This window comes from Ornithorhynchus anatinus, chromosome 20, assembly GCF_004115215.2.
Source record: "Ornithorhynchus anatinus isolate Pmale09 chromosome 20, mOrnAna1.pri.v4, whole genome shotgun sequence".
Taxonomy (NCBI): domain Eukaryota; kingdom Metazoa; phylum Chordata; class Mammalia; order Monotremata; family Ornithorhynchidae; genus Ornithorhynchus; species Ornithorhynchus anatinus.
Window position 1 is genome coordinate 1,578,784 of NC_041747.1, and position 15,376 is coordinate 1,594,159.

Sequence of the window (15,376 nt, forward strand, 5' to 3'; positions counted from 1 at the left end):
GCGTCTTGTGGGGAGAGGGTGGGCGGAGAGCGCGCCCCCGTTCCCCACCCTCGCCCACCACTGCTCGCCCGGGCCGCCGCACCCTAGGGCGCTGAGGGTCGAGGCTCGGTGGGGGGGGGGCAGCCCGACCCGAAACGGAGCCCCTCCGCCCAAACGAGGGCCCGCCTACAAGGCGGCCGCCCGGACGCGTCCCGCCTCCGGCCTGCATGCATCGGCCTCCTTCGGAATCCCCCGAACGACAACGCCACCTTGAACTCGCACGGGGCTTCATTCGCCGAAGCGCTTTCGCATCGGTGATCTCCTCTCAGCCTCCCAGGAGGGAGGGGAGGATCACCACCATCCTCATTTTACAGCCGAGGAAGCCGGGCCACGGAGAGGCTGGGCGACTCGTCCGAGGTCACACGGCGGCAGGTCGGGGCAGAGCTGGGACTAGAACTCGGGCCTCCTGATTCCAGCCTCCCGCTCTTTCCACTGGGCCCCGCCGTTCCAGTCGAATTCAATAACGTTGGTATTGGTTAGGCGCTTACTCCGTGCAGAACACCGTTCTACGCGCTGGGGGAGATACAGGGTCATCGGGTCGTCCCACGTGAGGCTCACGGTCAATCCCCATCTTACAGGCGAGGTGACTGAGGCCCAGGGAAGTGACGTGACCCGCCCACAGTCACACAGCTGACGAGCGGCAGGGCCGGGAGTCGAACCCACGTCCCCCGACTCCGAAGCCCGGGCTCTTTCCACTGAGCCGCGCTGAATTCGCCTGGCTCTTCTCCCAAGTGGGGCCACGGAGCCCTAAATGAGGTCCGCGGGGGGGGTGAACCTCTCTCAGGTTACAAACCCCTCCCGAAGGCCTCCGACTTTCCCGGACAGAGGGACGGCTTTAGGGGGAGGGTCTGTGCTGGGCGGAGGGCGAGCGTTGCCATCTGCATCACCTCCCCAAGCTCCGACGGAGACGGAGAACCCGTCGGTGACCGGCTGGAAGAGCTAGGGCCCGGGCACACGCCTCGTCCTCCCCGGCGCGGCCCCGTCTCCCAGAGGGCAGAGGCGGCAGCTAGGACGGCCTCAGGGGAGAAGGGGCAGAGTGATCACTCCTCACCGTCTGACCGGGCAGCTCGGGCTCAGTTCCCCAAAGAGTTGGGCCCGGGCAGCTCTCCCCGCCCCTCCTCTTCCCCCCACGCCGGTTATCGGTCGCTGCCCGCCCCGCAGAGAGCGCAGCGGAAAGACCACAGGCGTGGGAGTCAGGAGATGTGGGTTCTAATCCGGGCTCCGCCACCTGTCCGCTGTGCGACCCTTGGGCGGGCCGCTTAGCTTCTCTGTGCCTCAGTTCCCTCATCTAGAAAACGGAGATTAAGACCGCGAGCTCCACGTTGGACAACCTGATTACCTTAGAGCAGCGCTTAGCAGATGCCATTATTATTATTATTACCGCCGCTAGGATTTCATAATCCGTGGCTCAGTTGGAAGAGCCCGGGCCTGGGAGTCAGAGGTCGTGGGTTCGAATCCCGACCCTGCCGCTGTCACTTCACTCCTCCGGGCCTCAGTTCCCTCATCTGTAAAAGGGGGATTACCTGTGAGCCTCACGTGGGACAACCTCGATTATCCTGTCTCTCCCCCAGCGCTTAGAACAGTGCTCTGCACATAGTAAGCGCTTAACAAATACCAACATTATTATAATCCCAAAGCAGGAACGTCTGGGCATCTGAGAATCCATCTGTCCAATGTGACGCGCTTACTCAGCTGAAGGGCAAGTATGAGTTCGATTGAAAAGAATAAAAAGGAAGAAGCTCATCATCTATGCGCGTTGGGGGGGGCGGGGGGAACGGTACTTCCTGGGATTCTAGAGAGCTCCCGGCGGTGATGGAAGCCACACGTGTGTGCTTGGGCTTCTGCAGGATGTGGTGGCCACAGAGCCCCCCAAAATGCATCTGTACCGCCCGCTACGTCTACAGACGACTGACTCGGCTACAGCGGCCAGACGTAAACGATGAAGGAATGCCAGCGACGCCCTGCCCGCTCGCGGGCCGCGGCCGAGAACGCTCACCACGTTGTACAGGCCGATGCACCAGCGTTCAAACAGGATCTGCCCAGAAAATCCATTGACGAAGGCAAACCAGAGCTGGAAGAGAAGAAAGCGGCATGAGGCATTCCACCGGACCGGACCCGAAAGTCTCCGTCCACCGACGGACCGAAGGGGCGAACGGGGACCACCGGCTGGGCTCTGCCGCTCGGTGAGTCCCAGGCTCACCGAGCCCCGGGACCGTGGACGATAATGTCGGTATTTGTTAGGCGCTTTCTATGTGCAGAGCACCGTTCTAAGCGCTGGGGTAGATACGGGGTCATCAGGCCGTCCCGCGTGAGGCTCACAGGTAATCCCCATTTTCCAGATGAGGTAACTGAGGCACAGAGAAGTCAAGTGACTCGCCCACAGTCACACAGCTGACAAGTGGCAGAGCCGGGATTCGAACTCATGACCTCTGACTCCCAAGCCCGGGCTCTTTCCACGAAGCCACGCTGCTTCTCAAAAGCAGCGGATCCTTCCGGAGAAGACGCATTTTGAGTAATAATAATAATAATGATAACGTTGGTATTTGTTAAGCGCTTCCTACGTGCCGAGCACTGTTCTAAGCGCTGGCGTAGACACAGGGGAATCAGGTTGTCCCATGTGGGGCTCACAGTCTTCATCCCCATTTTACAGATGAGGGAACTGAGGCCCAGAGAAGTGAAGTGACGCGCCCACCGTCACCCAGCCGACAAGTGGCAGAGCTGGGATTCGAACTCATGAGCCCTGACTCCAAAGCCCGGGCTCTTTCCACTGAGCCACGCCGCTTCTCAGAGTAAAGCCCTGTGGTCCCGTATGGACAGCCTCTCGCTCTGCTAGCATCTGACTGCGCGGATCGCAACACTCGGGGGCTTCGAGTGCTAATCCACCTTCTGAATTACCTGCAAACGTTCCCCACCTCAAGGTGGTTCTCAAAGCACCCTGACATGAGAAACCAAGTACTAGAAACTGCAAATCGGTACATTCTAATACCCGAGCGGTACAGAGAGCGGGGATTCTCATCTGTCTCGCCACCGACCACTCACCCCCGTCCTAACTCTGGCCTGGAACGCCCCTCCCTTTTCACGACCGACAGACGATCACCCTCCCCATTTTTAAAGCCTTATTAAAAGCGTATCACCTCCGAGAGCCCTTCCCCGACTAGGCCCTCATTTCCTCTTCTCCCCCTCCCCTCTGCATCATCCTTGCACTTGGACTCGAATCCTTTATTCACCCCTTCCTCAGTTGCATGGCACTTGTGTACATAGCCATAATTTATATTCATGTCTGTATCCCCCCTCTAGATTATAAGATTGTTGTGTCTCTGTTATATAGTACTCTCCCAGGAGCTTAGTACAGTGCGCTGCGCACAGTAAATGCTCGATAAATGGGCTTAACTGATTCTCACGTGTGGCCATCCTGCCATTTTGGTGGGGGGGGGGGGGTGCATCCTCAACATAAAAGACAAATTTAAATAACTATGCCCATGGAAGAGTTCGGTTTTTTTCCACACAATTGATCAAGTTATTTGTCCAGATGGCTTCACCTGAGAGCCATCCTGTCAAATCAAAATCAAATTGGGTTGATTTTAAAAAGGCGCCTCACAAAAATACCGTGATGGACCTAACTGCTTTTCTGAGAATTACTGGTCGAAAGCTCTGGCGATCCAGCTGTTTCACGACGGCGTCTTTCAGCATCATCCTGCGCTACAGAATCCCAAGGTTAACGGTGATAAGAACACTGGTCAGTGAGATTTTTCCAGGCAATCTGGGTCCTGCCTCTATAAAAGAAAGCCACCTTTCGCAGGGTGTCACTCTAGCAGATTCCAACCGACCCACGAGAGAGCAAACCCGGCCCGACTTCCAAATACTCACCACCATTTTTAACGGAACACAAATCACCAAAAATGGTGGTATGTGTCAGGCGCTTACTATGTGAAAAGCACTGTTCTAAGCGCTGGTGGATCCAAGGAGATCAGGTTGTCCCACGTGGGGCTCACCGTTTTAATCCCCATTTTACAGATGAGGTAACTGAGGCACAGAGAAGTTAAGTCACGCAGCGGGCAAGCCATCAAGTATCGTTCCCCAAGTGCCGAGGGTGTGAGTAGGCTACATTTTATCGTTGGACTGGGTGGAAAAAGTTCTCTGCCCCAACGTTTTTGCGCACCAGGAACACTGCAGACTCCCAAGCAGCGCGTGAGCCAGCCCCCATCCTCGCTCGGATCAGACTCGGTAGGAAAGTCTGCCAGGTTTCCCGGCCGGCCCCAACCCCCGGGGTTCTCAGCTCTAGGGTTGCCATGAGCCAACTGATCCAAACTCATTGGGTTTTCCTGCTCGGAAAAGGAAGCGACTTTTCGACGTAACTACGGCCTCCCCGGCAAAAAGCAGCAAGTATATTTGTGAGTTCAACTACACAGACAGGTTGGTTTCCCGGGGTCAGCTTGATGGAGGAGTCCTTAGTAAATGCCGTGGGTCATACTGGAAATAGGATGCCTCTGGACTAGGCTGAATATAATACTAATAATGACGGCATCTGTTAAGCGCTTACGATGTGCCAGGCACTGTATTAAGCACTGGGACGAACACAAGCAAGTCAAGGTGGACACAGTCCCTGTCCCGTGCGGGGCGTCCACGTCCCAGCCACGTTTTTCCTGCAGAACTGTCGTCCCCTGTGTCACGCTTGATATTTGCGGCGCCCGTAGCTGTTTTCTCCCGGGTCTACTTTCCTCTCATTCCTTATGAAATTCCGCTTAAAAACAGCCACTCCTTGCTTAACAGTAGCGCGCCAGGTTGGTCCGTCCTCACCAAATGGCTGTCGGTTGTCGGCTGGGAGTCAGCACCGTCGGAGGCCGCGCGTCACCGCGTCCTTAAAACGCTTCCTCCGCCTTCCTCGCTTTCGGGGCCGGGGGGGGAGGAACCGGAGGAGGGCAGGCAGGAGGGCAAGTTTGGCCCAACCTTTTCCAGCCTGGTCCCCAACGCCTCCGCTCGCCCTCCCCGCCTCCTCAAAAAAAAGACCAAAACCAAAACCAAACACTAACCGTTAAGGAAGGAATGATCTGGGGGACAACTGCAATGAAGTACCGTTAAGATGATGTACATTATTACACCCAGATACAGGCAGGAAGTGATTTATACGCTAACTTCACTTTGTTCAACTCTGAGTTTCTTTTGTTCGGGGCCCAAACGGAGAACAGAGTCATGATTAATGACTGGATATCCTTTCGGAATTGGGAAGGGAGAGTCTGGGACGTGTAAGACGATTTCCTCAGACATCTATTTGTTCAGTCGTTCGCAACATCTCCGTTCCCAGAAAAATATACGGTCAGCATTCTGGGGCATCACGTTGGGAACTTCGAAAGTGATATAATACTGACCAGATGGTTGACCGTAATTGAATCGGTCTTTAATAAGGGATTTCTGGCACCACAGAAGGTAATGACTCCACACTGGGTCAAGGACCACTTGGATTGCTACAGTTCAGTCCAGCCTGAGCTAGGGGCCCGAACCCCTCAGGAGACCGGCGATGAGCTAATACGCCTCTCGTCCCGGACTGGAATCCGTTCCTGTCCGACCGTGACAGAGACGCGGGCTTTCGGTAACCCAGAGGAAAAGGTTTCGACTCCCAGCGGGGTTCTTAAAGCGCACGTCCGTGCAGTTGGGGATGCAGGAATGACGACTCCAGGACTGCTCTGGGGAAGGGGTGGGAGGCAGCCCAGCCGGCCAGACACGGTCGCTGGGATGCCGAACCTTTCCCAGCCTCGGTGGCCCGTGTCTCCGACCCGGGGGAGGAGCATCTGTTCACTTCGGTGTCCTCTCCTGAAATGGGCGTTTTCCAAAGCATTTCCAGACTCTTGGCAGGGTGAGGCTAACGTGGGCGGCAGCGGGACCCCCCTCCCACCACCCTCACCGCCAGGCTCACCTTCACCCCGGGTAGACCAGGCCCTCGCCATCCCACTCGGGCACCGAGAGAATGGAGTTTACCTTAGCAGACGCAGCTAAGGATGTGGGAAATTGGGGGGGGGGGGGGTGGGAGGGGCCGAGAGAAAGAGGTTTCTGGAGGAAGAGGATGAAAGGAGAGGAATCCTCAGAATGGAGGAGGGAAGTGTGGATTCTTGGCAAGAAAAAAAAAGAGAAAGGGAGAAGGGATTCAAGCCCCGGGGAGGAATCACGGTGTGCAGGGAGGAGGGAGACGAGATGAGCGGAGCGGGACCCGCAACAGTAAGGCGTTGGGCGGTTCTTCGGTCGCGGCTCAGCTGCTGGTCTCCCCCGATTAGACCGTAAGCCCGTCGAGGGGCGGGGACCGTCTCTATCTGTTACCGATCTGTCCGTTCCAAACGCTCAGTACAGTGCTCTGCACATAGTAAGCGCTCAATAAATACTACTGAAGGAATGAAGGCTGGTCTGGGGGCCCAAAGTATGCACACCCTGGTACACGCCTAAGCAGTGCGGACTAGTGGAAAGAGCACAGGACTGGGAGTCGGAGGACCTGGGTTCTAATCGCGACTCTGCCATTAGTCTGCTGTGTGCCTCGGTCACCTCATCTGTAAAACGGGGATCAAGACTGCGAGCCCCATGTGGGACAAGGACTCTATCCACCCCGATTAGCCTGTACCTACCCCGTCACTTGGTTCAGTGCCCGGCACATCAACGCTTAACAAATGCCATTAAAAAAACACACACACGAAATAAGTGTTGGTCTCGTGCAGACACAGGTCAGAATGGATTTTAAATCCAGGCTTACCATTCACCTCCCAGTTAGCCCGTGGGTAGGGGAGTGTCGACCGTCTCACTTCCAGGGGGTTCTGTCCACCTGGCAGCTCGAATCCCAACTTGACCGGAATTTGGAAGCGGAATCCGAGGGGCGCCACGACTGGAGCCTGGCCCTCTCCGGCCAGAGGCCGACTGCTCGTCCTACTCGGCCCGGGGATGATACGGCACGGCCCCTTGTCGGTCGGAGGCAGGGAGACCGTGGCCAGAGCGGGAAGTGAGTTGGACGGAAGGGTGAGCTGCAGAGGAACCTCTCCAAGATCCTCTTCCGGCCTTTCGGTCGCTTCTCTGCCCACGGATACCCCAGGGCAAACGAGCCGTCGGGGGAGGAAGGGCAAGCGGGGCCGACGAGGGTCCCAGCGAAAGAAAGGGGGCGGGAGGAAGGGAATAACGTGGAGACGAGGGAAAGAGAAAAGAAAGAGACAGACCGAGGGCAGTCAGGTATCAGTAAACGCCAGAGGCGTCGGCCGGAGTCCCGGCGGTTGCTTCGGCTGCTCGGAGAAGAGTCTCAGAATATCTCCTCTCGCTTCCTATTCGGAAATGGCAGAAGACCATTTACAGTTTGCCTAAAAATAAGATCTAGGATTCCCGGACGTCCGACTGGCCATTCAAACCCCGCGAGAAAAAGCCCCTCTGTTGATGATGATAATGTTGGTATTTGTTAAGCGCTCACTATGTGCGCAGCACTGTTCTAAGCGCTGGAGGAGATACAGGGTTCAGCAGGTCGTCCCACGTGGGGCTCACAGTCTTCATCCCCGTTTTACAGATGAGGTAACTGAGGCACAGAGAAGTGAAGTGACTGGCCCAAAGTCACACAGCTGGCAGAGCGGGGATGAGAAATCTTTCCCCAGAGAGGCCCGATTCCCCTGCTCCCGGGGAACTGCCCCCGGCCCTCAGACCCGGCGGCCATCGGAGGAGCCGCTTTCCACCACTCAGGCCGAGCCGTTTTTGAAATGAGAGTCGGCTGGGCAGGCACAACCTGGGACTCTTTTGATTTGCCAGGGAATCTATTTCCCGTACTTTCCACCCGCTTTTAAACGTCTTGAAAAAGGGAAAGAAAATAACTGGGCTTCGGGCGGCAGAAAACAATCTGCCCCTTTCGCCTCGGACCCCACTACCGTCTGCTCGTACCAGGGTAGTCACGTCTGAAATCCCCTCTGCCAATTACCTAACCGGTCTGTGTTTCACTCTGTTTGCTTTACGCGATAATTCCGTCTCGGGTCTGTTAACAAGCAACCGGTGGGATCGCTGGGGAGAGATAGCGGAGGCCCGGATGGCGGGTGCCTTCCCAGAGCGGCCGTGGCCTTGCTCTTTGAACCGCGGGCTCAGAGTCAATCTTCTGGGTGGTCATTTCTGCAAGCTGGCCAAGTTGAGTTCCTTGACATTGCTAGTCTGAAGGATGATAACGCTGGTATCTGTTGAGCGCTTACTATGTGCAGAGCACTGTTCTGAGCGCTGGGGGAGATACAGGGTAATCCGATTGTCCCACGTGAGGCTCACAGTCTTAATCCCCATTTGACAGATGAGGCGACTGAGGCACAGAGAAGTGACTTGCCCACAGTCACACAGCTGACAAGGGGCGGAGCCGGGATTCAAACCCATGACCTCGGACCCCCGAGCCCGTGCTCTTTCCACTGAGCCAGGTTGCTCTTGACCCTCGGACTATCGAGCTGTGGTATTTATTGAGTGCTGTGTACCCAAGAAGAGTACAATGCAACAGAATTCACAGGCACGCTTCTTGCCCACAAGGAGTTACTGGTCTTTTCGAATGTTTGTGGTTTTTTTTTTTTAAATTAAGCGCTTACTATGCGTCAGGCACTGTACTAAGCGGTAGGGTAGAGACAGGCCAATCAGGTTGGACACAGTCCGTAGCCCACGTGGGGCTCAGTCTTGATCCCCATTTGACAGATGAGGTGACCGAGGCCCAGAGAAGTGAAGTGGCTTGCCCAACGTCACACAGCGGACAGGCGGCGGAGCCGGGATTAGAACCCACGTCCTCCGACTCCCGGGCCCTCTCCGCTAAGCCGCGCCGCTTCTCTATCAGGTCCGAACTACGTTTTCGAACGGTGCCTGTCCAACGCTTACTACGTGCCAGGTACCGCACTAAGCGCTGGGGTAGAAACGGCCCCATCGGGTTCGCCACCGTCCCTGTTCCGATAACTGAGGCCCAGAGAAGTGCAGTGACTTTGCCAAGGTCACCCGGCCGACGAGCAGCAGAGCCAACATCAGAACGCAGGTCCTCTGACTCTTCCCGCTAGGCCGCACCGCTTCGCGGGCCGAGCGGAAATGGACTCCGAGATCACCCTCCTACAATCGATCCGCTGTACCTCTCACCCCTCCCTACTCCTTCCCTATTTTATTTCTCTCCCTCTACCCTTTTCACCTCTGTCCCTGCCAATCAAAGCGCCAAGCAACTCTTGAGAACACGATTATTTCCTCCAAATAAGCAAGAACTCGAGCGCCGTTGCGTTGCTTAAACTTGACACTAACTCCTCGACCTCGCGATACCCGAGCCGTTCTCTACCATTAACTTTAATTACATCGATCACTCAATCCTGGACTGCTTCCTTTTCTTGCCTTTTTCCACTCTCCCAGACTCCGGCCTGTGAAGCAACGGGTTTAGGGATATCATCTCTGAGCGCTCGCGTCCCGTAGCGTTCGGCACGCCGGCGAGGGGAAATACACTGGCTACGGTCTGTGCGTCTACTGTCCGCTGAACTCAGGGCGCAGAAAGCCCGATTCTCAGAAGTAGAATGGCGCCGAGGAAGGTCTGGGTCCGATCCTCGGGCTACCGAAAGGGAAATCTTTCCATTTCAAAAGGCTGGAACGTGGGAAAAAAAAAAAAAAATATCCCGGATGGTTAAATTTGAGGTCTCGTAAAATTAAAAAAAGGCCAGTCCAGGAACCCCGCTTGGCTTCGGGCCCATCGCAATTTTCTCTGAATGTAAACTGATGGAGCCCCCCCCCCCCCCGGGGGACGACGGATGAGCCTTGAGCCGGGGAATTCCGGACCGAGAGTCCGCCCGGGGAAACCGGTTCTAGCGCCGGTGGCCGGCGCGCGCCTCTTACCCTCTCCGGTCCCAGTCCGCCACGCTCCCGCCGGGGCAGAGTGCAACGAATGGTATCCAGGCGGGGGTGTATCGCACTGGAAAATGCATGTATAAATTCTAAACACCGCGGCACAGTGACGACGTTGTGCCGCAGCCCCGTGACCCGGCAGGCGGGTTCCTCTGTAGCCGCCGCGGTCTCCCATCGCCTCCATTAGCCAGCTATTTCCCTAGATTCCTGCCGGGGCCCGTCCCCCTCGCCCAACACCCTATACGGTCCTTGTTCGTAAACCTCTCGTTCGCTTAATTAACTTTACATTCTTGCTGGACCAACAGCGGGGCTCAATCAATAAATCGAGAGCTCCGATAGGAGTTTCTGTTTGCAGAGCACTTTCCTAAGCACTCGGGAGACTACGGTAGAGTCGGTAGGCACGATCCCTGCCCTCATCTTCTTGTTCACTCGAGAGTCTCGCTTTGCCGAATTCAAAACAAGCACCGACTGCCACGATGGACCCAGGAACGCAACCTCTCTTCCCCGATTCATTTCCTCGGGCTTTCGGACCCATTTTCAGTCAATTATCGTGCAACCGGTAGAGCCGTTTCCCTCCGCCTCCTCACCTCTTTCCTCGCCTCCCTGGCCCTACCTCCCACCGACTTCTTCTCTTCTCTCACCAAGACTTTGCAAGCGAGACCGTCCCAAGAGTGCCCTATCCCTTCTCTAGCGCTCGCTCGGAGAATTCGATCCCCCGCTTTCACGGGTGGATTTTGCCAGCTCTGCCCTCGGGAGGAGTTTTTCACACTTCTGGTTTTGTTTAAGGTTCCTTCCTCCTCGGTTAGGCCCGAGTCCAGCTTCCACAATGGCTCTCTGGAGCCCATCCAGGTCCATCCGATCGAGGTCTCCCAACGCCTCCCACCCATCCTATTTTCTAGTGTCCCCAACGGCTGGGAATGGTGGCTGTCTTCCCCTTCCTCCTGGGTCCCGGCATCTGTGTGCCCGGTGGCGGTACCGGGGGCGCGGAAAGGGGGTGGAACAACTACTTGTCCTTCCTCCCCGACACCCCAACTTGAACCATAGCTAGTCCTGGGGCCACCGGGGTGGTTGTGATCGCCTCCCGGGAATCCACTTTTTACACAGATGCAACTGTTCTTCGGTGGCTTAACCTTCCGCGCCACTCTTTTTTCTGGCGTTTGTGAAACGCTTCCTCTGTGCCAGGCGCTGTAATAAGCCCTGAGGTAGATACAATTTAATCAGGTTGGACGTAATCCACGTCCCACCTGGGGGCTCACAGTCTTAATCCCCATTTTACAGATGAAGTAACGAGGCACAGAAAGCTAAATGACTTGCCCAAGGTCACGCAGAAGCAGAGAGGCAGAGCGAGGATCAGGACCCAGGTCTGCGCTCTATCCACTAGGCCGTGAAGCTTCTAGTTCTCTCTCTCCCACAGGAGGCCCAGATCTTTTGACCGGCGTGAACGCACAAAGAACGTGCGCGTACGCACAAACGCACATCACCCATTCAATTCCGCATATGATTCTCCTCACGGACTCTATTACGGAGAGGCAGTGTTCGCATTGGACAATTGAGCGTGGTGGGATGGGGGGGGGGGGCAGAAGTGGGCTAAAGTGCCGGTTAACTGAGCGGAGGGTCCACCATCTTGAACGGAGGGAGATTTGGCTGCCCGGCCCCTTTTCGGAAATATTTCCTACAGGTTTCTGTTCAAGGATTAGCCCTGTCAGAGGCCAACGACAATGGAAAACTACCAGCTGAATATGTCCAGCTGTCCGACGGCCCATTCCTCCCAAAGCAAACACTGCCTCTCCGCTGCTTGTTTTTTGGGGATGACTCTCATGAGTTGGAACTCCACATCCCAGTTCACCAAATTCACGTTTCTTGCCCCGGAATAACGGAATCATTCAACGGTGCCCCTGAAGGAGTCTACGGTGAATCGGTAGCAAATGTGCTTCTGGTCCGGAGCAGCTGTTCACTCGAGTATCTTCCCGTGAGGTATAGGAAGGGAGGAGGAATATTTGGAGGCGTGTTTAATCGCCTAAGGGATTATAGGGCTATAGGGATCAAGGGACACAATAAACACCATTGACTGATGGATTGATTTCAACTTGGGCACAGAGACCGTGGCATTTTTGTAGGTTTCTCTTCAACAAGACTGACAGGCTACACCCGTCTCCTCTCCATCCAAATGGCTCCTGGATCAAATCACAGCTTGTCTGCTCCATCAGCCTCCCCGTGGACCTCCCCGCCTCCGGCCTCTCCCCTCAACAGCGGGGGCACTCTCCCAGTTACCAGGATTTGAAAAGCAACATCTCCACTCTCTGGACCGCAAACTCCGACAGTCGGTCTTGACTCCAGCCATCCCTCATCTTCTCTTCAGTAAGACGCCCTCTCTTCCTCCTCAGACCCAGGAAAAAATGCTAGGAAATTAAGACTCGTACATTTTTCTATAAACGCTGGCAAAAGCTGAAAGACTTTTCAAATCCAAACAATGCCTTTGCCAAAATCTACAGTCTTCTGTAAGCACATGCAGTTCTTTTGCCAGAAAAATATTTATCAATGTACTTTTCGCTGTACAAAATCATCTGTTTGAACTTGCTGTCGGATAATCGTCCGGTCCTCTGCGATTCCCTTACAGAAGAGGAAGTTCTTGTTGCTTTCCCCTTGTGTTTTTATCCGGAGAAGCTGAGCAAGACCTCAAAGACAAATTGCCTTGGGGAGGGAGAAGAAATTAAGCTGGTCTCTGGCCTCCTTGGGAAGCCCCTCGCTTCGAAGACCGGCACCGACTTCCAACAATCCGCTGGGCTTTGGAAGACCGGCCCTGGGTCGGAAATGACAAGGAGCAGTTAATAAACCAGCACTTTGTCAATGGTGAGGGATCGTCTCCGTCAGCTCTGTTGTACTGTACTCTCCCAAGTGCTTGGTACATTTCTGCACACGGTAAGTGCTCGATAAATACCATCGATTGATATACGCTCCCAAGTGCTTAATACAGTGCTCTGCGCACAGTAAGTACCAAATTGATGGATAGGAAGTGCATACTCTGTACAGAGCGCTGTACTAAGCTCATTATATTTTCAAAATCTCCAAGTCAAAGTGACCCAAGATAATTGATTCAGCACCTCCTGAGCAAATTCTGGCCCAAGTCGGCGGACGAGCCCAGTCTTTCATCCCCCCAAACCGCCCTTTTCACTCTGCAGTTCCCCACATTCAGAGATTACCCAAGTGACATTCCTGCATCCCACAGCTCCTCACCAGGTGTGTGGAGTTGGGGGTGGGGTTCGGGCAGTCAAGCAGACACTGGACACGACCATCAAGGTGACGCAAAAGAAGAGTTTTGAAGAGTAGATCTCTACGGACTTGAATCCGCCCTTCAATTTTCAGCCACAACCCTACGTTTGAAAAATGCCTTGCAATCTACTTCGATGCCATTCGGCATATTCGGGCACCGGGTAAAATAAACAAGCATCCGACCGCCTAAGAGAAGATTAGAAAAACATCAGTTCTGACAGAATGCTGAGTTGGGGGGAAGTCAATCTGGGGCAAAGTTCTACACAAAGGGCTGCCCTTCCTCTCTCCCATCTCGCTTCCCCCAATTCAGCCTTCTAGATCTCTCTCCGTGCAGGCTGGGTTGGTGAGATCTCTTTCCAGGACCAAAGAAGTCCTCCTGATTCCCTGGAATCTTCTCCCAGAAAAACATACGACGACCCATTTGTTTTAAAGGTGCCGTAATGGCTCACTCAGGTGGCCTCCTCCAGGTCTTCTTGTCTCTAAACGTATCCCGCCCACTTCTATTTTTTCCTCCTCTCCCGTGCTCCTTCACCTCTGTCTCCCTGCGGTCCAAGCTCCCTTTTCTCTGTCCCTCCCCTTCCCATTATTCCCCCGAAAATCACTGCTCCCAGCACCCCGCGAGGATCCCCACTGAACTACGGAGGACAGGAAGCTTTTCAAAGAAAGAGGTCCCGGAAATCCCATACGGCCACTGAGTTATCAGGCTCTGCACCCTGACACCCACCTCATTCTAGGGAAAACCACTCTTCAGAGCCCCCCAGGCTCTCCTTGGCCAACTGGGGCAACAGAGGCAGCTTGGGACTGGGCCCAAGAGCCTCGCACAACAGAAAGACGTTCTGGAGAGGTGGTAAAGCAGCGCCGTGGTTGTGAGAAACTCGAGGGGAAAACAAGTCAGGAGGACATTTGGTTCTGACGACTACGGGTTTCACCATCAGCGGCTGGAAGACGAGACTCAAGCAGGTGATCTCTGTCGCTTTTACACCTTTAATTCGCCCCTCTCTCGGCCCCACCGCGCATATCTGTAATTTACTTATATTAATGTCCGCCTCCCCCTCTACACTGTAAGCTCGTTGTGGGCAGGGAAAGTGACCACCAAATCTGGAACGCTGTACTCTTCCAAGCGCTTAGAACAGGGCACTGCACAGGTTAACCGCACAATGAATCCGATTCATCGACTTCGGCTGTTCCATTATTCGCTGGACGTTTACTGCATCGCCTGCCTCGGGCGACCAACTCCCTCTCACCCTCCACTGTTGAGTCAGAGCACGTCGACAGGACGATATTCCCCTCGCGTGTACCCCGAGCACTTGGGAGGCTGCTCCGCGGTCGGTAATTTTCAGCTCCCGACCGAGAAAATTTAAACAATCCAACACAATTAACGCGTATAATCTCTCCAGCTCTTTGCTCTGGTCTAGTTAAATGGAGCCTAATCTCTAGTGGCACCATCCAATTCACTTCTCTCGTCGCTGTAATCACCGGTTGGATAATTTAAAAAACACGTCGAGTGCTCAGTCGCATCAGCCATCTTGTCAGTCGACTATTTTTACTTCTCCTATTGACACAGACAACCCAGAGAGCACGCCCTCTGACCCTCCGGTTGACGTGCGAGTGCCGGAAAAATCCTTGGGGTATAAATTCCTGAGAGGAACAGCTCCTCCGAAGACCAACATCCCACTCGGTTTTGAGAGGTTGGTTTTTTTTTTTTTAAATCCTGCTCTTTAAAAAACAACCTTGAACAATAATTAACGCGCTTGATTTTCCACTCTTTTTAAAGGGTGAGTTCAACCTTGAGATGCACTGGGGTCAAGGTGCTCTAAATATAGAAAAATCACCCTTATATTTGGGGCCTGACCCCTTTTTGTCACATCCTGTGGAGCTGAACTTAAGACTCTCTAGGGGGGAGGAATAAACTCAGTGTTCACTCGCAGCAGCAGCAGCAGCAGGGACAGAATATTTCTGTCCAATCTAGGAATTGCTACTCTTTGGACGGGAACTGCTCTTCTGAAGGAACATATTCTGAGAGTTGACCGGCTCGCTTTGTCCAGCCTGGTTGCGAGTTTAGAGAAAGGGAGGATGATGCCAGGGATGGGACAGTCAGCGGGAGGAGAGGATTTAGGATCAGCTGGTCATTTGGTTGGAGACATTTTTAAGACAGGAGGTCCAACTCGTTTGGCTGGAGATAAAGTCTTAAGCACTGGCACAAAGATCACTGTTCAAACCACGAGAGTCA

The 15,376-nt window shown here is 54.5% G+C and overlaps 1 protein-coding gene across 3 annotated transcripts in view; it reads right to left on the reverse strand.

The window, feature by feature from the left end:
- ATP8A2 (ATPase phospholipid transporting 8A2) overlaps nt 1–15,376 on the reverse strand; it is a 301,962-nt gene that overhangs the window by 64,335 nt on the left and 222,251 nt on the right. For all 3 annotated transcript variants that reach the window (XM_029048279.1, XM_029048280.2, XM_029048281.1), the window contains one exon: nt 2,036–2,110. In XM_029048279.1, the coding sequence (XP_028904112.1) occupies nt 2,036–2,110 (75 nt within the window). The remainder of the gene's footprint in view (nt 1–2,035; nt 2,111–15,376) is intronic.